The sequence below is a fragment of the Silurus meridionalis genome, chromosome 11 (assembly GCF_014805685.1).
Source record: "Silurus meridionalis isolate SWU-2019-XX chromosome 11, ASM1480568v1, whole genome shotgun sequence".
In the NCBI taxonomy this organism is placed as follows: Eukaryota; Metazoa; Chordata; class Actinopteri; order Siluriformes; family Siluridae; genus Silurus; species Silurus meridionalis.
Genome location: NC_060894.1, coordinates 9,858,909 through 9,882,572, shown reverse-complemented (window position 1 = coordinate 9,882,572; position 23,664 = coordinate 9,858,909). Strand labels below are relative to the sequence as shown.

The 23,664-nt window shown below is 38.4% G+C and overlaps 2 protein-coding genes across 6 annotated transcripts; both read right to left on the bottom strand.

Annotated features, from left to right (window-relative positions):
- Positions 1-426: 426 nt before the first annotated feature.
- Positions 427-5,102, bottom strand: nxnl2 (nucleoredoxin like 2). Its single transcript, XM_046860785.1, has 2 exons — positions 1,988-5,102; positions 427-917 (listed from the first exon to the last, which is right to left on the bottom strand). The coding sequence occupies exons 1-2, from the start codon at positions 2,287-2,289 to the stop codon at positions 749-751; spliced, it is 471 nt and encodes a 156-aa protein (XP_046716741.1). The 5' UTR covers positions 2,290-5,102; the 3' UTR covers positions 427-748.
- Positions 783-22,715, bottom strand: LOC124393212 (spindlin-Z). Of its 5 annotated transcripts, none has more exons than XR_006927294.1 (7): positions 22,331-22,545; positions 13,669-13,946; positions 13,498-13,546; positions 12,934-13,184; positions 11,075-11,308; positions 10,413-10,760; positions 783-917 (listed from the first exon to the last, which is right to left on the bottom strand). XR_006927294.1 is itself a non-coding variant. In XM_046860784.1 (7 exons), the coding sequence occupies exons 3-7, from the start codon at positions 13,718-13,720 to the stop codon at positions 10,561-10,563; spliced, it is 786 nt and encodes a 261-aa protein (XP_046716740.1). In that variant the 5' UTR covers positions 13,721-13,755; positions 13,848-13,946; positions 22,331-22,553; the 3' UTR covers positions 7,760-10,560. The 5 variants fall into 5 exon arrangements, 4 of the variants coding, with proteins under 4 accessions (XP_046716740.1, XP_046716738.1, XP_046716739.1 ...); XM_046860784.1 differs by lacking the exon at positions 783-917 and having other exon boundaries at positions 7,760-10,760; positions 13,669-13,755; positions 13,848-13,946; positions 22,331-22,553; XM_046860782.1 differs by lacking the exons at positions 783-917; positions 22,331-22,545 and adding an exon at positions 22,660-22,715 and having other exon boundaries at positions 7,760-10,760.
- Between the last annotated feature and the right edge of the window lie 949 nt (positions 22,716-23,664).

The window sequence follows — 23,664 nt, the reverse complement described above, 5'->3', positions numbered from 1 at the left end:
CATGAAGTAGCCATGTGTTCGACTCAACCTTTATGTGAATCGCTTGCCATAGTAGTGATAACACGCTAGAAAGCAGAACATACAAAAGAAAAAGTGTGCATTGACATAAACCTGTTCGATGACATGATATAACCTTGTGACAAACCAGAAGAAATTTAACAGTGTTGTATAAAAGGTGAAAAAAAATGATTGTGTATGATATCAGCTCTTTGTGAAGCCTGCAAATGAATGTATAATTGTGGTAAGTAGAACAGTGCCATGTTTTTTTTTTAGCAGTATAGCAGGTACTTATTGGGAAGAAACACACAATCCCCCTTCTGAGCCCACTTCACTTATGTGACCTAATAACGTTCTTCTTGTCATTGAATGGTTTTACAAACAGCCAGTGGCACAGAGGACAGCAGAAAAAAAGAGAACGCTCTCGGGTTCACATCATAGTGTTTTAATGAAACGCTGGGGAATCCGAAGCACCATGACAATGCTAGACAAAACAGTCCCTGAGTACCAGTGTAACGACAGTCCTCGATACAACATACACTTATCCGCAATCCTACAACTGAGAGAAACCTCTCTTTATATTAACACACATTAACTTCTAGCAAAAGCATGTAAAAAAAAAAAAAAAATTTATAATACAATAATAATTTATAAAGCAGTTATAAAATCTCTAGACCCCCCCGTTAAAGTGCAATATGTAACATTTATTTTCTAGCCCATTGCAAAAGAAAACTTGATATAGAATAATTCACTAGCATTTGAAGTTCTGGAAGATTTCAGCAACTTCCAGCCAGTTCCTGAAGCAAGCCAGTCCCTGATCTCGGATCTGCTTCCTGCCTTTGTCCGTGATCATCTGCCCGTTCTGCTTCACGATCACCAGCTTGGGCACAGCTGTGATGTTGTACCTCGTCTTCAGCTCGCTAAATTCAAACAGAAAGACAAACAAGAACAGTTTTTATTATGCAACAGAAATGTACATTTATTATTTTATTATAATAAATAATAATACAAAAAAAACACAGGCACATAAAGAACAAATCAGTGCACTGATTAAAGGCATGGATTCACAAACATTCCAGGGATTTTATATTATCTAATGCTGGCTTTAGCTACAGACAATAAATCTATTTGCAGTTTAAAAATAAAAATATATATATATATATATATATATATATATATATATATATATATATATATATATATATATTTCCTACTACACTATTTTTTGCTTCATTTTCCTATTTGTTTGTTGCCAAATAGTGTTTTACATTTTTTTTTCTAAATTAATGAAATTCCTCTGTTTAATTCTCCTTTTCGATCCTTCAAATGTTGCTAGTTTTTAATGCCTTATCCTTTCTTAAAAACTGCTTTTCTTTCTTTCCAACTTTCATTTCCTCTCATGGTTTTTGTTCATGTTTTGCTGCCAGACTGTGTTTATTTAAGGTTGCATGCATATGTTTTCTCTTTTGCTTCATTTAGTTTCCTAGTGTTTTTCTTTTCTATTTTCCTCTGGAATTTGCTGACAAATTGTGACTGATTTTGAATTTGTAAGTAGGCAGATTTTGTACTTGTGCATATTTTCCTCTTTTTTTTTTTTTTTTACTTTTCCTCCCTTATTTTTTCTCTCTCTAAATCCTAATGTGATGATATACTGAGTCACAGACATCTTCATTACTGCATTAGTTTGGTCATCATGAGGAAGCGCAATAACCTGAAGGTGAACACAATAAACCTCTCCATGCAGTTACCCAACATGTTATAAAAACCTGAGATACATGCATGCATGAATGAAGGAATGAACGGATGCATGCATGCATGAAGAAATAAATGAATGAATGAGCGAGCAGTGGGATAACAGACTGCAAGCTATTAACTTAATCCTCCACCGGCTGCAAGATAAACCTCTTACCGTGCAGGATGACATGCTTCTGAAAGCTTGCTATGAAACTGCACGCATGGCTTCAGGGATGTGAGTACAGGTGATACTCACTGCTTGTACTGGTCGCTCCATGGCAGCGCGAGCCAGTCCCCGTGCAGGTCGTGATAGTATTCCGCCATGTCCTCGGCGGATTTATCGGAGGATATGAAAACGATTTCGAACTGAGCCGGCGGTTCGCTTTCTTCCACCAGTTCGGTGTAGAAATCGCACAGCAGCGGGGTGAAGTCGCGGCACGGAGGACACCATCCGGCGGAAAAATACAAGCCGACCACTTTATTCCGGAGCGCCTCTTCCGGGTCCACCACGTCTCCTTCTTTATTCAGGAGCGCGCGCCCCGCAAACACTTCCGCCATCGGCGCTGTAATGATCCGCGCTACACTGTCACTCACTCCGCCGAACTCAGCAACTCCTTCAGCAGTAATGACAAGCCTTACAAAGTTCAAATAAAAACACTCTGCAAATTTACTTCAAGCTCCTTTTAACCTCCGGAAAATCTACAGTTTGCTGTAAATAACCCGAGCACACTTTCTTTCCAGTAAAAAAGTAACAGCTCGAGCAAATTGCATCATGAGGACGGATAAACTTGTTAATCCCCGCCTACTATGTAAATTAATACAATCACCGGCACCAATCAGCGCCCTCCATGAACCACACAGCGACAAAAAATAGTTGCCAGGTGTGATTAAACCCCACGGGAGTAAGTCTAGCACCATTCCTCACCCTCCAAATTGGGATCCAGAGATTTCCCTTAAAAGATCCAGACCTACGGGATTTTCAAATTTTTTCCATTTTCCAAAAAAACGTTACAAAGTTAGAAAACAAGTCCTGGTCCTCCAACACCAACTTAATAACAAAAAGTCCAGCAGCACTTCTACTTCTTGAGGATGCTGGAGAAGGCCCAGGTCACACCACACATCCTCACAACGTTCTTCAGAGAGAACCACCGCCTGGTTTGGGAATCGCACCTTTTCAGATCACCAGACCCTACAGTGCATAGTGAGGACAGCTGAGATCATCATTGGGATTTCTCTACAATCCATCATGGACATTTACACCACATGTTGCATCCACAAAGTCACTGTGGCTGATCACACACACACCAGTTTCTTTCCACAAGCCATATGACTACTTAATACTAAGAGACTGGACTGACACTGGACTTGTTCTGCTTCACTGTACTGTACATGGTTGAAATGACAATAAATGCGTACTTGACATGACATTGCACTAAATGCTTGCTTTACGTTTGCATTCTTTACACTTTTTAACTTGGTCACATTGCATGTTTTCTTTCTTGGACATTGTGAACCTGGAGGCATAGAGATGCACAGCCACTCAAAAAACAAAACGTGCAAATACATTCAAAACTTGTAAAATTGACGCGTTTTAAATATTGTTACACCGTACATGTTTTGTAAAATCCTATTTCTTTATTTGACTAGATTCTTTAGAGAGGGTCACCATGGTTTGGTGGTGTGGTATTTGAATGAGCTCAGTTTGTTGCACTTTATCTGTACTGGTGTATTTCTACACTATAACCTCTTGCAACTCGTAATGAAAAGCTGATCATGAAATTACATTTATAAATCACGTCACTGCTACCAAAGTCACTCCATTTCTGAGGTAATAATACACACATGCTCCTTAAATCTTAAATCTGATTGGTCAGAAGGTGTGTAATATTTTGACATAACAACACTGTTTGGAAAGTTTGTGAGCACAGTCAAGTCTTCAGGAAGTGAGCTCAATGGATATTCCACAACATCCTGTTAAACTATAAACCAATAATTACATCTTGCTTGCATGCATGTGGCACATTAAATACCAACCCAATGTGATTAATTTTCGTACACCACCACAATTGTTCTTTCATTATTCTTTACATAATGATAATGTCGTTCTGACTTGAATGCAAATCACAGGTTGTATTAAGGCATTAATTCTAAATGCTATAAATTGTTATTGATATTTTAACAAATTATTAAAAGGACAAATCATATGTTAATGTGAAACTAAATATAAGACATTCATTGAAGGAGTCTCCAGTGTAAATGTTTTTTTAGTGTCATGGAAGAATCCAGAGCAGATGATTATTTCGATTTCTTTGCACCATTACATTTTACAGGTGAAAACATGTTTGTAGCTGCTATAGCTTAAGTGATAACAGGAATGAACTTATTTTGCAGACATTCCATAACAATAGCTGTTATTATAAATAGAAGACATGATTAATTCATTATGAATGAATCATTTGCACTTGACTGCATATGACTGACAGCCTGATTGTTCCAGATTGCACCAGTGAACACTTTACAATTGATTCTGTTACATGACCAAGTTATAAAAGGTTAAAATGAGCATGTAAATAACTTTCAAACACTATTCATTCACCTCTGTGGTCTATGGTGGCTAAAGAAAAAGTAGTGAAAGTCAGCATTTTAGCTGGCTCCCAAGCTCCAAGCTTTATGTCTGCTACAAAACTGTTTCAGATTCAGAACTACTAAAATTCGTATAATTTTGAACTATTCTATTTGTATACGCTATCCACTATACCAAGTGTACATAAACACCTAACAGTCACACAACCATGTTTCTTTCCTTAAACTGTTGTCAAAATTTAAATCACACAATTGAATATAGAACATTAAAATGTCTTTCTATGCTCTACTTTTAAAATTTCTCCACAATGACCCATACAGTACTTGCTCCAGTGTGACAGATGCACAATTCAAGCTCTATAAAGACGTTTTGCCAATGTTGGAGTGAGCAAACTCGAGCGTCCACCACTGATATCAAGTCCACTGAACACAATTTGGATGAATTAGAATGCCGAATGTACACAGGGCCTCCTATTGTTATAATAACAATAATAACGTAACTAATTCGATTACTAATATATAACGGACAATGCATAACTTATTAATCCGGCACCATGACACATTAAGGCTAGGTTCAGTAGTTACGTTACTAATACCAAATGTTCCATCAAGCATTTTTAAAACTGTCTAGTTCTGGAAATCCGACTACTAATTGTCCTCAAGATGGCTGCCAAAGAGGATGAACACATTGACATCAGGTCACTTCAATGCACTGCTTTTATTTTTAGGTTGAAACTAAAATCATTCAAATGGATTTTTTTTCCCTCATTAATCTACACTCAGTACCCCATAATGACAAAGTGAAAACAGTTAAAATCAGTCTGTTAATATCTATCTATCTATCTATCTATCTATCTCTCTATCTCTCTCTCTCTCTCTCTCTCTCTCTCTCTCTCTCACAGAGTCAACCTGTGGAAAAATGTATTGATTGGACATGATTTGGAAAGACACACACCTCTCCAGAGAAGGCCTTACAGCTGACTATGTATATCAGAGCAACAACCAAGCCATAAGGTAAAAGGAACTGCCTACAGAGCTCAGAGACTAAATTGGCACAGATCTGGGGAAGTCTACAAATTTCCACTGCACTGATGATTCCCAAGGGCACAGTGGCCTCCATAACACTCAAATGGAAAAAGTGTGGAACAACCAGGAGCTGGTTGCCAGCTAAACTCACCTTCAGAGGATTTGCTATTAAGAATGGCAGAAAATCTCTCAATTCAGGTGTAATATAGGGATACATCACTTAATGACTAAATTCTAATCTTTCAAGGAGACCCATTGCCACAGGTGTATAAATTCAAGCACCTTGCCAAGCAGTCAGCATTACAAATATTTGTGAATAAATGGTTTGTTCTGAACAGCTAATGTGAATTTAACCATGATACTGTGATGGGAAAAGACCCTTAGACTAAGTCAGTTTGTGAAATGTTATCCCTTACAGATATTCCACAAAGATCTTATTGGAAAGGAAAAACATTTAGGAATAGCAACAACTATGCGACAAAGCAGTAGACCACAGTCAGTCACAGATCAGGGTCATGGACTACCGGGGTGCATGGTGCCTCAAAGTCGCCAGTGCTCTGTTGATTTGTGAAAAGTTCCAGACTTTCACAAGCATTAATAGCTGAACAAAAACAGTGGGAGCTTCATGGAATGGGTTTCCATGGCCGAAGAAACTGCATGCAAGATTCGCATCAAGTGGTGTAAAGTGTGCCACCACTGGACTCTGGAACAGTAGAAATGTGTTCTGTGGAGTGACTAATCAAAATTATTTGTGTGGCAAATAGATGGGCAACTCAAGGGTTAGCTCCAGATTCCAGGTGAATGTAACCTCCCTGACTGTATGCCAACTGTCAAGTTTAATGGAAGAGGGATAATGGTACAGGGCTGTTCTCCAGGAGTTGGGCTAGGCCCCTTACTTCCAGTAAAGGGAAATCGTAGTGCTTTAGCGCAGCGGTCCCCGACCTTTTTTGCGCCACAAACCGATTTAATGTAAGAATATTTTCACAGACTGGCCTTTAAGGTGTGGCGGATAAATACAACCGGCACAAAAACTGGCATTTTCTAAATATAAAAATAAACGTGAATCTACTGTGTTGTTTTTTGTTCATTTTGCTCGCTTGGGGGGTTTGACTTCAGCGGTAATATATTATGTGTTAGCAGCCGGAGCAGCCCCTTAAAGGAGGTAGCAGATGTAGGTAAGACACATGCATTAAGAGTGAGTCATAGACAGATGTGGCAGAGAGAATCCGGTAATTTTCCAAAATAAAACATTGTTCAGAATCTGATAAATAAAACGGAAGTTACGTATTGTTTCTGTGCGGCCTGGTACCAATTGACCCACGAACCGGTGCCGGTCCGCGGTCCGGGGTTGGGGACCACTGCTTTAGCGTACCAAGACATTTTGGACAATGCTATGCTTTCAACTTGGGAAGGCCCTTTTATATTCCAGCATGACTGTACCAAAGTGCAGAAATCAAGGCCATGGCATTGTTTCTATTAGATTATATATGCAATTTTACAATATTTATTTCCACCCAGAGTTGCATTGATTTTTTCAAGATCTTGTTTTGATGAGAGGGAAATTAGAGAACCCGAGTCTTCAGCACATACAGAAGATTCTCAATTGGGTTAAGATGACTCCTAAAACCACACTTTCAAGTGCAATCTTTATGCTCCCTAGCAAACTGAAGCCGTTTTTCCGATTACTTTCACTGATATCTGGTTTCCTTAGGACTACACAGCTGTTTAATACCATCCCTTGAATTCTCTTGCACTTACTTTTATTATTAAGAATGGATGCGGGTTCCACTGGTTTTCTTTGTACCCTGATTTAATTTCACCAAAAGTTTGTGATCTCAGATCGCAACCGTTCACATTTTTTTTCTGACCACATTTCTTCATCAAAAATGAAGGTTTTAATAATGCATTAGACAGTTCTAGACCCAAATTTAGTAGTTTCAGTAGTTGTTTTCTGCAGGCCAATAAATTCAACCTAATATCCTAAAGTAACATCTTTGTCACAACCACAGAATAGATATCTTCAACATGTTCAACAAATGAGAAGAGTCACTGCATCAGTTAGGGTTACCTGAAACATATTCATCAATATAGTATTTACATGCTTAGCATTCCTTTACTGCCATTCCGGGTGGGGGTCATGTTCAGGGTCATGTTCACTTCTTGATCCCCAGACCTAGCGTCCAGAAATTCCCAGAATACCCCAAGTTTTAGCAACAATATTTATTTTGCACAGTTAAATTTACAAACTCCTCAAAAATGACCGGTGAGAAAGCTGGATCTATCAATCAAAACACTTCTAAGATTTGTTGTGAAAATTATCATAAAAATAATTTTCCCTCTCAATGTAATATGAATGTTTCAAAGGATTGCTCTGCACAAATACATAACATGATCATAAAAAAAAAAAAAAGTAGCCATGTCGAATTTCACATGAAGTTTTATTTTTTTATCTTATAAGGATAGACTTACATAATAATTATAAAAATTACTTACAGAATTAAGTAACAGGTTTAAAATGTGTTTATACTTCTAAATGCAAATAAAATGAACTATCTACAATGTTTAGAAAAAGAAAAACGCTGTTCAATAGAAGCAATAGAAGCGAAGAAAATGAAATCTATACATGTCTGTGACGATCACCAAATTGCACTTTTTTTCCTTTTTCCTTTTTTAAACAAAGTAATCAAAGAGCATCAGCATCTCAAAGGGACCATATTAATGATTTTGTATTCTTCTCTCAATGTTTGCACTGAGCAGAGGGAGGGGAAAAAAACTAAACAAAAAAAACACTTTCCTTTTTTCTTAACTTCTTTTTAAGAGTTGAATTAGATATGTATGATAGTATGAAATTTCACCCACACAAAACTCGATCACACAACACACAAGCATACACCTACACAACTCAACAATTGGATTTTTGAAATAATTTCTCCTCAAATATTTCCCATACTAATATACCGGATGTGTACAGTTTTACGTGTTTACGAGTAGATATGATCCCTCAAATGCTGTGTAACACTGGTACCTTGCCTTTTACTTGGCACTCCACATTAAAACACCAGTGCATTTGATCTGCTAGAGCTTACTAGAAAATAAAATACTTTCATTTTTAGAAATGGGTGAGAAAAGAAAAAAAAAAAAGACCCCCACAACTGTTAAACACAGTAAGCTTTTTTTTTCCCATTTAGGAAACAAAGAACTGAAAGAAAAGACGGGTACACATGCATCACACACTGACATACACTTACAACTCTACTCGTATCATGCAAAAAAAGAATGGCCTAGCATTCATAAATTTTTTTTTCTCCGTTTGAATTTTCCCACGTTGACCGGACATCAAACACGGTACAATACTACAGTAGGTAAGTTGTAAAGAAAAAGGCCGAACTGTCCAATTGAGCGTCCGTTTTGCATAATGACACGTTCGTATGCCACTGCTGAAACAAGTCTGAAATGTACGCAAAGCTGCAACGGTTACTGAAGGTGTATACAAGGTTTTTTTTTTCTCTTCCCCGATATTGATTATGAATCACAATGGTTTAATGAACAGCAGTTCTTTTTGTTTGTTTTATGCTTGTGTTTTTTTTTTTGTTTGTTTGTTTTTTTTGGTAAGCTATGCATTAAGGTTGTACGGTTAAACAGCTGTGACATCATTTCCACTGCTTATGGTTGAAATAACGCCGTCGTGTGTATTAGAATTGAGTGTGTTCTCTCCGTGCCCTTATTCAATTCAATTTGTTATTCTGTTAATTTGTATACTGTGTTTTTGGACTGCAAGTAAGTGAACACTGCTTAAAATGAACAGAACAGGTCTAGCTGGTTGAATGGATGGAAAAAAAAAAGAAAAAAAAAGACATGAGGTAATGACTAACATGTGTGGCTGCTATGTGTTACTTTAAACATTGCAACATTCCTGAGGAGAGAAAAGCCCCCCAGGTCATCAGACACACAGCTCTCTCAGAGACGTATAAAAGACAGATATGAAACGCAGACGATCATTTACAGCGAGGCACATACATTTCAACTGTAAAAAACAAAACAAAAAAAAAAAAAACAAACAAACAATCTCAAAAGGCTAACTGTGTAAGAAGCTAAAATTTGTTTCTATCAGATATGATTCAAATGAGTTGCGAAACACTACCTGAACACTTCTATTATTTATTGCAGTTTTTTCTTAATATTACTACTAAGAAAATTGAATCGTTTTGGAATATTTGGCCAATTAAGACCCCCCAAACCCCCAGGCATATTCGTTTGGAAACAATTACAATCAAAGTGTAAAATCTAACTGTGCTGTGGTGAAATGAAATACACTGCATAATAAAATGGAGAAGGTAGGGAGCCATTCACGAATAGCACGCAATACAAATCGCAAAACACGTTTAAAACACAGTTACGAAGGCATCCATGTGCCATAGCCGAATATCACAAGAACTATAGAATCAATTCTGTTCACTATTTTCCCCCAAAATAAATGCATGTAAAATGGCTTTCAGACCAGTGGCTAAATTTTGATAAATAAGTGCTCCAATATGTCATAGAGGCCAAACAATTAGTGCTTACAACAGATAAACAGATCATGGAATAACGTGAAATTTATCTTTAAAAAAACTAAACAAAACAAACAAACAAACAAAAACAAGCAAACAGCACAGTATGAAATAAGCTGGTGAGCAACAACTACAAATATGCATCATCTATCAAACAGATGAGTAAAAATTTGTAGCATGTAATTTGGTGGGAGCAACTGAGATTTTCAATCCTCACTGCTGTGTGCTATAATGAACTGCATCAAAGTGAGTGAAATTTTCAGCAATTAAAGGCTGAGTAAAGGCTCTCAGCCATCAAAAGTGCCCGATTCAAAAGTGAGAACTGGAGGCCGACCTCCCGATTCTCCCAAGTGGAAATGATGTACGCCTGTTTTTCAACAGGAATGAACAACCCTTAAAAAAAAAAAAAAAAACAACTAAAAAAAACCAATATGAACATTGTAGCTACTTTTGTTTAGGGAATAACATGTCAAAAACAACACCCATCCCATCGTGTGGAAACGAGAAATAAAGACACTTAACTAGTGGCAATCGAAGGCTCCAGTGAAATATCCATCACCGCATCTCCGTTAAAGATGGTGCAAAGAAACGCTCCATGAGGACTTTTGGCAGCAAGTTTGTGGATCACATCTGAAGTCAGTCTCCTCCTGGGCCTCCTCCGTTCTCCTGCCTACGACGTTTTCACCAAATCGTACACATAAATGTGAAAGTCGTCATCAAACTTGATGAAATAGACGGAGGGCTTTGCCTCCACCTGGTGTATGACCATGCCAGTCCGTTTGGAGCCATCCTCTTTAGCGTACTCCACTTGCTTGCCCACAAGGCTGTCCACCACCTCTCCGGGCTCGCGCTCTGCCGGGGGAGAATCGTCTGAAAAAGTAAAAGGCAAAACAATATTTAGCGCCAGGAATTTGCAAATGGAGAGGAAGAGTGCCTCTGGTTTTAAGAGCGCTGATGAATGGTGCACATGTTCTTCATATCCTATTTTAACTCCATACAGATTTCGCCCATATTTGAAAAAGGTTACGAATATATGAAATTTTTCCCTCCTACTCCGCTGTGCTCTTTCCTTCCTTTAAATTCTGTCAGTATTGCTTTTTATATAATAGACTTTATCCTTTGTCTCTTTTTGGCATCCTCTCTCCTGGCCTCCTGTATGCTTAAATATCTTGAACCAAACTCACTCGAATCTGGCATGATCCTCAGGTCTCCGTCTTTGTAGTCGTCGAGCAGCTGATACATGTAGAGGACCGGGTCCTTTTCATAAGTGATATAAAACCATGTGTTCATAATCGGTGCACGGGCCAACACCATGCCCCGCCACTCATCCTTTGAGCCTTCCTCCGTTTCGAACATGTGCTCCACCGCCTTGCCTATCATCGTGTCAGCCAGATGTGCGTCGCTGATGCGTGTGGAAGCTGTTGCAAGGACGAGTAAAGAAGAAAAATCAACAACCTGGATTAATAAATGTATTTTTACTCAAATAGAATGGAAATTTCTAAATCTGTCAGAATAAGTTTTAGTACTTATGTTAGCATGCAATATTTATTATGTAATGATTCATCAAAATGCACAAATATCAATGTGCATAGTAGCTGTATATTTAAGTTTCAACACCAGAACTCGTAACAACCTACAGGCAAAATACATAAGGCTGCACCAGTTCTTCAGTAGCTTTTAAATGACACCAAGCCTGCACTGCTGCAATCTACAATGTGTAAAAAGGTGATGTTACCGAGCTCTATATGTTTCATAGAATCATTTCACCATGCCTGAGATTTAGTTTTTGAGACAAGTTATAAAATGTAGTTATTACTCATTTGGTACAACGACACTATTAAACCACTGTTCATAGCAAGTTTTAACCAAACAAATATATTGTGTGTGTTTCAGAAATGAGTCTTTTCAAATCTACAACAAATCTAATCAATAAGATTGAATCAAAATTGTTTGGAGAATCAAAATGAATCAAGTCAGCATTCATGCTGTGGTATAATATGTAAAAAAACGGCGCAATCCAAAAGCACATAGTGTGTTTTAGTTACAGAGTTCAGGTCTGTTACATCACCATGAAATATGTTCTGTTTAGACATTAACACAATAAAGATGGAAATTTTAATTTCTTCCACTATTAATATTTACACAGAACTTAAATATATAAAAGTTCTACTTTCATAATGTACATTTATCAAAACACACAATTCTTAATGCAGCTGCATAAATTATGTATAATTTTGTAATTACATACTGAAAATGATACATCTGTAACTCTGTGATACATCTGTGATTTTCTTTGAAAATGCGCCAAACACGTCTGGGTGAATTTTGCCAAGTAGCTACAAAAAAATATGAATTAATTTATTAACTTTTTTATTTTTTATTTTTTTTACAAAGAACATAATACCATGCTAACAAAAATCTTGAATATACAATCAATCTTCTACCACCACCTAGTGACAGACATGAAAACATATTTTACTTTTAAAGTAACGTTGATAATTGGTCTAAAAGATTTTTTTTTTTTTATAAAATTTGGTATTAACTCTGCCTGTATTATTTTCTAATAAATCTTTCTGGTTCATTTCTGGTTTTAAACTACAAAGCCAATTTCAAATCAGCATCTAAGATACTCTTCTTATACCCCATCATGTGACTGACCTGTTTCCAATTAACTTAATGAATTGCAATATTACTCTACAGCTGTTTCATTTTAGTAACACTTACATTCCCAGCCTATTGCTGCCGCATCCCAAATGTTTGATACGTGTGGAGTTTTTTCTTCTTCTTTTTCCTCAATTTAAACATTTGATATGTTTTCTGTTTTCTATTGTAATAAAAGATGGGTTTATGAGATTTGCAAATCAAAACATTGTTTTTATTTACAATTTCCCCCACTGTCCCAACATTTTTGGTGCCACCGTTAGTGGAGGGCACTCTATCTGTTCAAAGGGTGGTAGCTGTTTACTCACAATGGGTTTGTATTTGGCTACATCCTGATTCAAAATGTATGGTAAAAAATATACAAAAGAAAATCAAGGCGTACCTACACGGTCCGGCAGGACTTCCAACCCCTGCACCCTCTCATCCTTGTGCAGCTCCAGACCATATACGCAGTCGAACCCATCATACTTGATTAGATAGAGGGATGGGTTGACCGGCACTTGGTCTAACACTGTACCCTTCCACTGGGACGCTGCTCCACTGCCCTCTTTCCAGATGTGCTGGATGCGGCAGCCCACTATGTTTCGCCGGGGCTGGGACACTTTGGTTGGCCCCACAGTGCTTTTGTGTTTTCTGTATAAATAAACATGGAAATGACTGTACAGCAAGTTAACGCAAAAACCACTTTCTGGCATAATTTGAGAAGTGTTCTGTGTACACTATGAAAATCCACTGTGACCTTGATAGATTTAGTTCACAGCCAAAACAAGCGAACGCCAATAAGTCGACATGGGAATAAATCAGTTTAGTTTTGCCTTTAAATTCTGTCCTGACTCAACCAGGTCACGACATAAAGCAGTCAACAAGGAGTATAAACAAAGTCAGTGTGACTAATTTACATGGTAAATCGGATTTCCAAAGAAAAAAAAAAAGGGACACAACTTACTTGTGGGAATTCTTTTTCTTCATCATATTTGCAGACACACCGGCATGTCCTTAAACCGTCAAATCATGCACAGATATAATGTTGTTATTAAAAACAGGCTTTTGAGCGGTTTGATGTATAAACACACACACACACACACACACACAAAAAAAATTGTGTTTCGATTAGTACCTGAATCAGCTCTGGATCTCTGGCCTGCGTTCTTCCCGAATGGGGTCTTCATTCATCTGGATGTAGGGGAGCAGCCTTGCTGCCAAACTAGGGTGAAAATATAAATTCAAATCTTTCAAATGATTAAAAAATGGGTGTAGTGAAAATGGGGTGAAAGAGGAAAAAAATTGTTGGCAGACAATCCAATCATCCAATCTGGTGTCAGCAGCCCACTCAGGGCTCTGGCAGGTGATGGCAGGTATCCAGTCTTTTACTTTTGTTACAAGGGCTTGTAAAACCTATAAAAAAATGAAAAAAAAGAGAGAAAATGAAAAGCAGATTTAGAATTTTAAACGTTGAAAGGAATACCACAGTGGTTCTCTGCCAGCTTTATTAATTTGTACATGAAGCCCAAGCGAGTTAAATCAGCCTACATACAAGCTAAAGAGAATTCATCTCAAAACTTTCAGCCATAATGCAGAGCAGATGCCTCTGGTTGCATTCCAAGTTTAGAAACTGACTTTTAATTGGACTGATGTAAACTCATTGAAGAGCATTTCCTACAACACTCTTGATCTCCCAAACATTCTGTGAAATGTTGATCACATATGCATCAATGTAAAACGTTACTTGGCTTATTGGTTACAAATCAGGGTTATAAATATTAGAGCTGCAACAACTAATCGCTTAAATGGATAATGAAATTCAACGTCAACGAATGCTGTTATCGATTAGTCGGGCTGCTCAAGTTTTGGTTTAGTGTGACGGCAAGATAACATAGTCGCTTGCGAAATGCCGGAGAGTACAGGTCAAGCGGCAGCAGGAAAAGGTGTGCGTCCCAAGTCATTGGAGCATTTTATATTAAACTCAACAAAGAACTTGCAAGTTATGCAAAGCGCAGCTTGTGTAGGATAGAAGTACTTCAGCGATGCAGGAGCACATGATAAAAAAACACTCTGGTGTCACGGATGAAGGCGAAACATCAGCAAGGTGAACAAAAACTGTATAATCCTCATCATGTGAAAATGGTACAGTTTAATGAAGTGCTATTGTGTAAACTGTTTGTTAACTTCAGGACAGTCGCACTGGATCTGTTATGGCGTGACCTCGACTCATGACATATCCATGGATTCAAATAAACCGGTGCGGACAAACAAGCGGCAAATAACCGCAGCAGCAAGCGATTACAATTTTAGTCACTGTCGTTGTTTTCAGCGAATGTTTATGCAAATTTGTACGCCAATGCATATTTTCTTTTCTTTTTTGTGCTTTTTTTTTTTTAATCAAGCCTGTTAGCTTGCTGCATTTCTCCGTTCCATTCTCTTTTTAAAGCATTTGTCTACTAAAGCAGTTCTCGCGATTTCAGGCAGCTTGACTGCGTTCAAAAGCTCGATTCAAAGTTTGTATATTAAATTTATGCGGACATCATGAAATTATTAAACCAAATGAAATTATTGATATATTCTATATGCTTATATCGTCATAACTAAACAAAAACATCCATGTACCGTATTTTTCGGACTATAAGCCGCTACTTTTTCCCCCACGTTTTGAACCCCGCGGTTTTTCCCGGTTTCACAAACTTCAAGCCAAAAGATAAACTCCCGAAAGAAATAGATGTGACAGGAAGGAGGAAGACAGTGAACAATTACTTTCTTGGTAAGCTACTGTTTAGATACAAGCCGTTGTAACTCGTTGAGTCAGGGTGAAGGAAGAGCTCGCTTCTGGCATGCTATTCCCAAAATACCGCTATGCTCCTAAAGGAAGCGCAATATATTTCACCGTTACACAGGCTTGAAGCCTGTGTAAAGTACATTAGTGTAGCGGCTTATAGACAGGTGCGGCTTATTTATGTTAAAAATAAAAATATTTGTAAAATTCAGTGGGTGTGACTTATATATGGGTGCGCTTTATAGTCCGGAAATTATGGTATTATACGAATTGTCAAAACAACGTTGTATTTTATATATTCTCTCACAAAAGTGAGCACACTCCTCACATTTCAGCAACCATTTTATTATATGTTCTCAAAGGACAATACTAATAAAAAATTTACGGGTATATTTTATAGTAGTCACTGTGCAGCTTGTATAGCAATATAGATTTAATGTCCTCTTAAAAATAACTGAACATATAGCCATTATTGTCAAAATAGCTGGCAACAAAAGTGAGTACACCCTAAGTGAACATGTCAAAACTGTGTCCAAAGTGTCAATATTTTGTGTAAGCACCATTGGTATATACTGCTGCCTGAAACCTCCTGTGGGCATGGAATTCACCAGAACTGCACAGGTTGCTGCTGGAATCCTCTTCCACTCTTCCACAATGACATGAAGGGGCTGGATGTTACACACATGGTGCTTCTTCACCTTCCACTTGAGGATCCCCACAGGTGCTCAAAAGGGCTTAGGTCTGGAAATATATTTGGTCGCTCAATCACCTTCACCTTCCTCAGCAAGGCAGTTGTCATTTTGGCGGTGTGTTTTGGGGTCGTTATGTTGAAAAACTGCCGTTAGGCCCAGTTTCTAAAGGGAAGGCGTCATGTTCTGCTTTAAAATGTCACAGTACATGTTGGAATCCATGTTTCCCTCAATGAACCACAGCTCCACAGAACTAGCAGCACACATGCAACCCCAGACCATTTTGCTACCACCACCATGCTTGATTGTAGGCAAGACAATTTTCTTGGTTCACACATGCTGGACACCATCTGATCAAACAAGTTTATCTTAGTCTCATCAGACGACAAGACATAGTTCCAGGAAGTCATGCTCCTGGACAGATTGTCTTCAGCAAACTGTTCACAGACTTTTTTGTGAACCAGCTTCAGAAGAGGCTTCTTTCTCATTCTCCACCCTTTAAAACAATGCTGGGAGCACTCATGCGTCTGTTTTTTGAAGCAACTTCTGCACCCGAAGCACAGCACAAGGACTTAACTTCTTTGTGAGACCTGTTCTTAGTGGAACCCATCTTGGAAAACCCCTGGCCACTGTATTGTAACTCAGTTTCAGGGTGTTGACGATCTTCTTTCAGCCATGGCCGTCTTTGTGGAGAGCAACAATTCTAATTCTCAAATCCTCAGAGAGATCTTTGCCATGAGGAGACACGTTAAACATCCAGTGGTCAGTATGAGAGAATTGTATTCAAAGCACCAAATTTTAACTGCTTTAATACAAAATACACAAATTTGTATGGTCCTGTCACACAGACAAAAACCATGAACATGATGAATAGGACATGTGGCTTTGCATGGTTTCACAACATACAGCTGTTCTCACTCACTTTTTTGCCGTTAGCTCTGCACCAGGAAGTGGCTAGTGGCTAACGCTAGTATTATGGATTCTTTAGAGTTTTATGTACAGCTTCAAGAAAAGGGATGAAGACATTTGTTAAAGTGTGCTGAAATATGTAGACCAGATAAGAAGATCATAACTTTAGAAAAACAAATAGTAAATGTAAAACACACACACACACACACACACAGACACACACCTGGGTTGCCCAAATGAGGTCTAACATTGTGAGCATGGTGAATTTTTGCTCTGTTTTCACACAAATTGTTTTAATTGCCGGATGTGTGCGTCATGGAGGATTTTGCTGCTTGATGTGAGACTCTGCGCATCAATAAAACATTTAGCTATTAAAAATTATTTTTTGGTTGAGGTTTTTGAAGGATTGATTGAAGGATTTAATTACACCTCCTTTATATTTACTTATTTCTATTTTTAATACAAAATAGTCAAACAGAAATGTGTGCTGCGTTAATAAAATTAGTGTGGTTGAAATAAATTTGCATTAATTTTTACAGTCCAAATATATACACTATATTGCCAAAAGTATTGACTCACCCATCCAAATAACTGATTTCAGGTGTTCCAATCACTTTCATGGTCACAAGTGTACAAACTTTTGTGAAAAAATGGGTCACTCTCAAGAGCTTGGTTAATTCCAGCATGGTACCGTGGCAATAGGTCACCTGTGCAATAAGTACCGTTGTAAAATTTCCTCAATACTAAATATTCCACAGTCAACTGTTAGTGGTATTATAACAAAGTGGAAGTGAGTGGGAACGACAGAAACAGTGTTAGACCATGTAAAATCACAGAGCGGGTCAGCGGATGCTGAGACACATAGTGCACAGAGGTCATCAAACATCTGCATGGGCAATAGCTACAAACCTCCAAACTTCATGAGGCCTTCAGATTAGCTCAAGAACAGTGCGTAGAGAGCTTCATGAAATGGGTTTCCATGGTCGAGCAGCTGCATCCAAGCCTTATATCACCAAGTGCAATGCAAAGCATCAGATGCAGTGGTGTGAAGCACGCCACCACCGGACTCTAGAGCAGTGGAGACGTGTTGTCTGGACAAACCATGCTTCATTGTCTGGCAACCCGATGGACGAGTCTGGGTTTGGTGGTTGCTAGTGTAAAGTTCGGTGGAGGGGGCATTATGATGTGGGGAAGTTTCTCAGGAGTTGGGCTCTGCCCCTAAATTCCAGTGAAAGTAACTCTTAATGCTTCAGCATACCAAGACATTTTGGACAATTCCCAAGTTTGTGGGAACAGTTTGGGGACGGCCCGTTCCTGTTCCAACATGACTGACATCAGTGCACAAACCAAGGTCTATAAAGACATGAATGAGTGAGTTTGGTGTGAAAGAACTTGACTGGCCTGCACTCAACCTGATAGAACCTCTTTGGGGTGAATTGAGCAGAGACTGCGATCCAGGCCTTCCTCGTCCAACATCAGTGTCTAAACTAACAAATGTACTTCTGGACGAATGGTCAAAAAGTCCCATTAGCACACTCCTAAACCTTGTGGAAAGCCTTCCCGGAAGAGTTGAAGCCGTTATAGCTGTAAAGTGTGGGCCAACATCATATTAATCCCCCGATTAAGAATCGGATGTTACTCAAGTTTATTTGCATGTGAAGGCAGACGAGCGAATACTTTTGGCAAAATAGTGCATATCTTGTGCAGTGACATGACTACTTTTCCTATTACAATTAGTGTTTGAATTTTACCTCTTAAACTCATTGAAAAATCTCTTCTCAGTACAAGACGTTTGGATTTTCTTTTTAGATTATTTAATAGTTAAATTTAACATGAGGTACTTTAAACTTGAAATAGGGATCATGACATCAATCACAAAGACAAAAGTAAGTAAAGAGAATAAGTGAGAAGAGAGAAACGGATATCAATAAGTTGAAGACTGCTATACATTAAAGCGAAATAAAGTGAACAAAGTTTAAAAATTGGCACTTTTACCAGAGTTGTTCCAGCATGCAGCACTGAGAGAAACTAGGTACATAGAACAATAACTTAACAACAATTTAAGTAGAAGCTGGCTTCAGAAATCCCATATTAAACCCATATAAACTAAGCAAAAAATTTATTTTTGTTAAACATCACCCAGTTTCTTGCATCAGAAGGAAATTGCATCACAATGCCTTCAGGACCAGTTCTGCTACTGAAAGCTACAGTCATATTTAGTCAAACCTTTAGGGTTCATCATCCTCATCTAACAAACCTCAGCTGGATAAAAAAAAGAAAAAAAAGAAACAACAACAACAAAAAAAAGGAAAAGATAACCAGGTCTCTCAATGAGCAAAAGGACAATGGGAAAATTATTAAAAAAAATACTGAAGATAGAAATTGAATGCTACATTATTTTATTCCTCTGTTTGATCACTTTAATTAAAGGAAACCAGAGTAAGTCTGTTACTGTGAGCTGCTCTTAAACCTGGTCTCTCATTGCCAGACCCTTTCAGATGAACTCATTACTTCCTCAGATCTATTCCTAATTCTGTTGCTTTTAAAATTGAGGTTGAACACAAGCCTGTTAGCGGGTGATTACGCTGCTGTTAGTCAGAAACTCTTGGCTTATCCTTAATGCAATGTTTATAAGCAGTAGGGTACAAAAAACAAAAAACTAATTCCTATTCCGTTGACGTAATTTATAAAACTACAAAAATGTATATTTCTCGCTCTTAAATTACATTTTATAATCCCATAAACCATAAATGTAAAAACCATATCACTGATTTGACATATCCAGCGACATTTTTCGTATTCTATTAGAAGTTCATTTGTTTATTCTGTAATCTTAGTATTCTTCATATCTTACTGATGAGGGCTTCTGGTGATACATTTATGCCATTTGGCAGATGCCTTTATCCAGTGATTACAACTGTCTAATTTATACAACCGAGCAGTTGAAAGTTAAGAAAAATGGCTCCATGGTGCTGCTTGGACTTGAACTCATGACCTTCCAACTTGAAGTGCAACAACTTAACCACTATGCTACAACTTTGCCTAATCACAAAGTTTTCCTGCTCTGAAGTTCAAATAAAATGTCTTGATGCTGATGAATTTCTTTTTGAAACAGGAAGCCAGAGTGACCGCATGTTGAAGTTCTTGAATGATTGATTTAGACAACAGCCAATAGCTTTCGTTGCGATGCACCACACCTCCACCAAACGTAAACACTCCTGACAGTATCTTAGCAATCTGACTAAATATAGAGAGAAGCCAAGAGTTTAATGAGAGCCTTTTTTAAACTACGAAGAATCTCACACACAGTCAGATTCACCCACGCCTGTATATTTTAACGAGAATGACACCCTAGAATTGAACGTTCAGAAATGCTAAAACTTTTTGGAGAACAGTTGAGATCACATGCTGACAGTAACCGAGGTATCTCGGCATTTGAGAAGTACGACATACAATTTTCTTATGGATTGAAAAAGACAGAGCTGTGCTTCTGTTGGGTCCAATATTGCAATGATGTGGCACAAAGTTGGTAAAACATGCAACACAAGCCATGTAACCACCATCTTGCACAAATGCCATGTTGGAATGAAGACTAACCATTTCGATCTTACAAGGCATGATGTGAAAACGTAGACGGGAAGACTAATGGAGCGGACCCACTACACTTTCCATTCGAATGACTTCCATTAGTATGCATTCAAATGCTCGAGACCGGAAAGCAAACGCAATACAAAGAAATCTCGTTATGTCCCAAAAGTTCTGGTCAACTTTTTCCAGCAAATTTGTGTCACGTGAAGTCATGTGACCAATAGAAGATTGACACATCATGACATGCCCGCTTTAGAAAATATAAAATGGAGACAGATGGAATGGCAATAAAAGCTGTGTTGCATTTCCTCATTTTATTTATCAGATTTGAAAATAAAACGTCGACATTAAAAAGGAAGCTGTCTGGTTTGAGATGTTGCCGTGTACAGAAACAGATGGTACGTTTTAAACATTGGTGCGTGACGTTCATATCATATCACCTCTGCCTATGTTTGCATTGGTTTTCTGCAGAAAATATTACCTTTTAACTGCAACCTTGTGTGTAGAGAGAGAGGCATGCCCCTAAGGAGGGAACAGGGCACACATTCTAGAGCAGGGGTCCACAGCCCAGTGCCCAACCCACTGTACCGGGCCAGAGATCAGAAAAAAATTAAACCTTTATAATTTTTTATTATATTTTAATTTTAATGACGTTCGCAGTCTGCAGCATTATTTATAAAACGACAACAACAACAAAAAACGTCACATGCACATTATTGCAAGTGACAATATATACAAACACCTCTCAGGACCCCCAATGGGCCAAGGGCCACAGTAGGTCTGTGCAAAAATTTCTTGAAAACAAACAGTAATGCAAAAAAAAAAAAAAAAAAGGTTGTGGTCCGCTGTTCTAGAGAGCATTGAAAACGATTAAGCAGACAAACACAAGACTTGTAAACACAAACAACATACTCCGGTATTGGTATGCAGGAGAAAATTGCATTTCTGATCAAATTTTCGGACCAACTGGAAAAATCCATTAAGCCTCGGAACAAACAACAGGGGACGTTATTGGCAGCTGGTACAGTTGGCTTTTGTTACATGAAGGTGAACATTACTGCTAATTGATCCATTAGGGCTGTAAAGGTGCCCTACAAACCCGTTCAGCACAAATACAAATGAAGTGGCGTGGCGTGGCGTGGCGGCCCCGCCCCTTACACTTACACACACACACACACACACACACACACACACAACACGCTTCGTTCCACTGATTCATGCCTCGTCTGTAACTCGGGGTGCAATCTGAACCCATTATTTCGGCCTGATGAGGTTTCAGCCTGAGACTTTACATTTCAAATGAGCTACAGGACAGTGAGAGACACTGAGCAGCGATCAGCTAACCGGATCACCTTTCAGCAAAATGCATTCAAAAGTAAAAGGTTAGAGAGAGCTGCCAAGCAAATCCAAAAAAACTGTACCTTTGCATTTTGATGAAGACAATCGTGTAAATCTAAATCATTTACTTAAAACCCATCGAACAGACCGTTATAAATGTATATACACACAAATACACACATCCAAGCTGGTTATATACATAAGCGTATACATAACGTGACAATATTATTGCAACAATATCATTTCAGTATGCTAACACATAAATGTATACATGCACAACGTAACAATTAATGAGAGAAAAGATGTTTCTTTGCCCCGATGACAGCTGCACACAAGTCACGCTTTTATCATTCCGTGCAATTTACGAATAAAATACCAGCTTTAAAGGGAAAAAGGCTATAGATATACAGCGCAACTCGACCATTCTCCTCTCCAAAATATGCTAAGTTAAAAAAGATAAACGTGCACAAGCGAATACCTCAGCTAACCTTTATCGACTGCAGAGGTCGTAATTATCCCAGGAGAACACAAAATAAGGCTCGCCACACATTTGAAAAGGGCCGTAGCCATGCAAACTGCAAAACCTACACATGTAGAAAAAAATTCACAAATGTTAGCCAGAGAGCTAGCTCTGTAAGCAGGGAACGATGTCAGCCATGTTTGCTGGGCTATTATTTACAATCCCCGCAGCAGCCGAACAAAGGAGGGACTGTAGGGGGAAAAAATGCGACGCTGCCCGTCTGACAAGAACCACATTTCAAATGATAACAAAAAAAATGTCTGGAGAGGAAAAAGAAAAGCCTGCACTCAGCCTTACAGTGTCGCCCGAAAGCCGTGTGTCGGTTTATTTCACAATTCTCACGAAGCAATAAACGTGTTTGGTGATATGTCAGCTTACCCCTTTAAAAAATATATGAATTTATAGCAGGCTACGGAAGATTTTCCTCTCCCGCTTTCTGTATCCAGCAGCAGCAGTTTTGATGAGCTCAACTGCGGCCGAGACTTCCCCCTCCCTTTCGCCCTCCTATTTGCCAAATACTGCTCCACCATTAGAAGCGCAAGGGAGCGGTACTTCCTGCGCAATAGTGAACGCCTGTACTGTTCCATCTTTTTTTTTTTTTACCTTCTTCTCTAAACTTGAGGGCAAAATTGTGTGTTTCTGCGCATACAATGCGACAATAGTGGTTTGAATAAATCAAAATGTGCTTATATTCTACAACAAATCATTATCATGTTCATAAAAACGACTCGTGAGTACTTCCAGTGTCTGCAAGTGATGTCTCTGTTGAAACTGGGAGAGTGTATGAAGGGATGTAAGGTTTCAGACCAGGTGTGGTATAGGGTGGCAGAAATATATCTTGCCATCCCAGTTGTTCCCTGGAAAGGCTCTAGATCTACCACGACCCTGACCAGAATATAAATGGCCTTCGAAAATGAATGCGCGAAAGAATGAATGACTGAATGTAAGATTATTCAAGGGTGTTATAGATATTTCGAGATCCATTCATCTGTGTGCATTTTCTGAAAATGTTATGTTCCAGAAATGCAACTTTGGTTGCATCTCAGTCCCTGTTTCAGTAGACAGTGTACAATTTAGGGAGTTGGCCATTTTAAGGGCACTCTCCATCACAAAATCCTTCTAGTACACTGAAACTTTTGCTCCCTAAAAGTTCCTAAAATGTACCAGAAAAAACACGGAGCATCTACGCACATTATGTTCCCTTAGTGGAAATGATGACACATTAGTGATAGTGGACAAACTCTAAGCCATTTTCATCTTTAACTGTATGTAGCTTACATTACTATTTATACTTTATTTGAG

Bases quoted from the DNA above. Each gene is read 5' to 3' on its own strand.
- nxnl2 (XM_046860785.1), bottom strand. From the start codon at position 2,289: ATGGCGGAAGTGTTTGCGGGGCGCGCGCTCCTGAATAAAGAAGGAGAC. The intron at 918-1,987 runs GTGAGTATCACC...GTTTGAATTTAG, and splicing joins TGGAGCGACCAGTACAAGCA to CGAGCTGAAGACGAGGTACA.
- LOC124393212 (XM_046860782.1), bottom strand. From the start codon at position 13,720: ATGAAGACCCCATTCGGGAAGAACGCAGGCCAGAGATCCAGAGCTGAT. The intron at 13,547-13,668 runs GTACTAATCGAA...TGACGGTTTAAG, and splicing joins GAGATCCAGAGCTGATTCAG to GACATGCCGGTGTGTCTGCA. The intron at 13,185-13,497 runs GTAAGTTGTGTC...TTATTTATACAG, and splicing joins AAGAAAAAGAATTCCCACAA to AAAACACAAAAGCACTGTGG.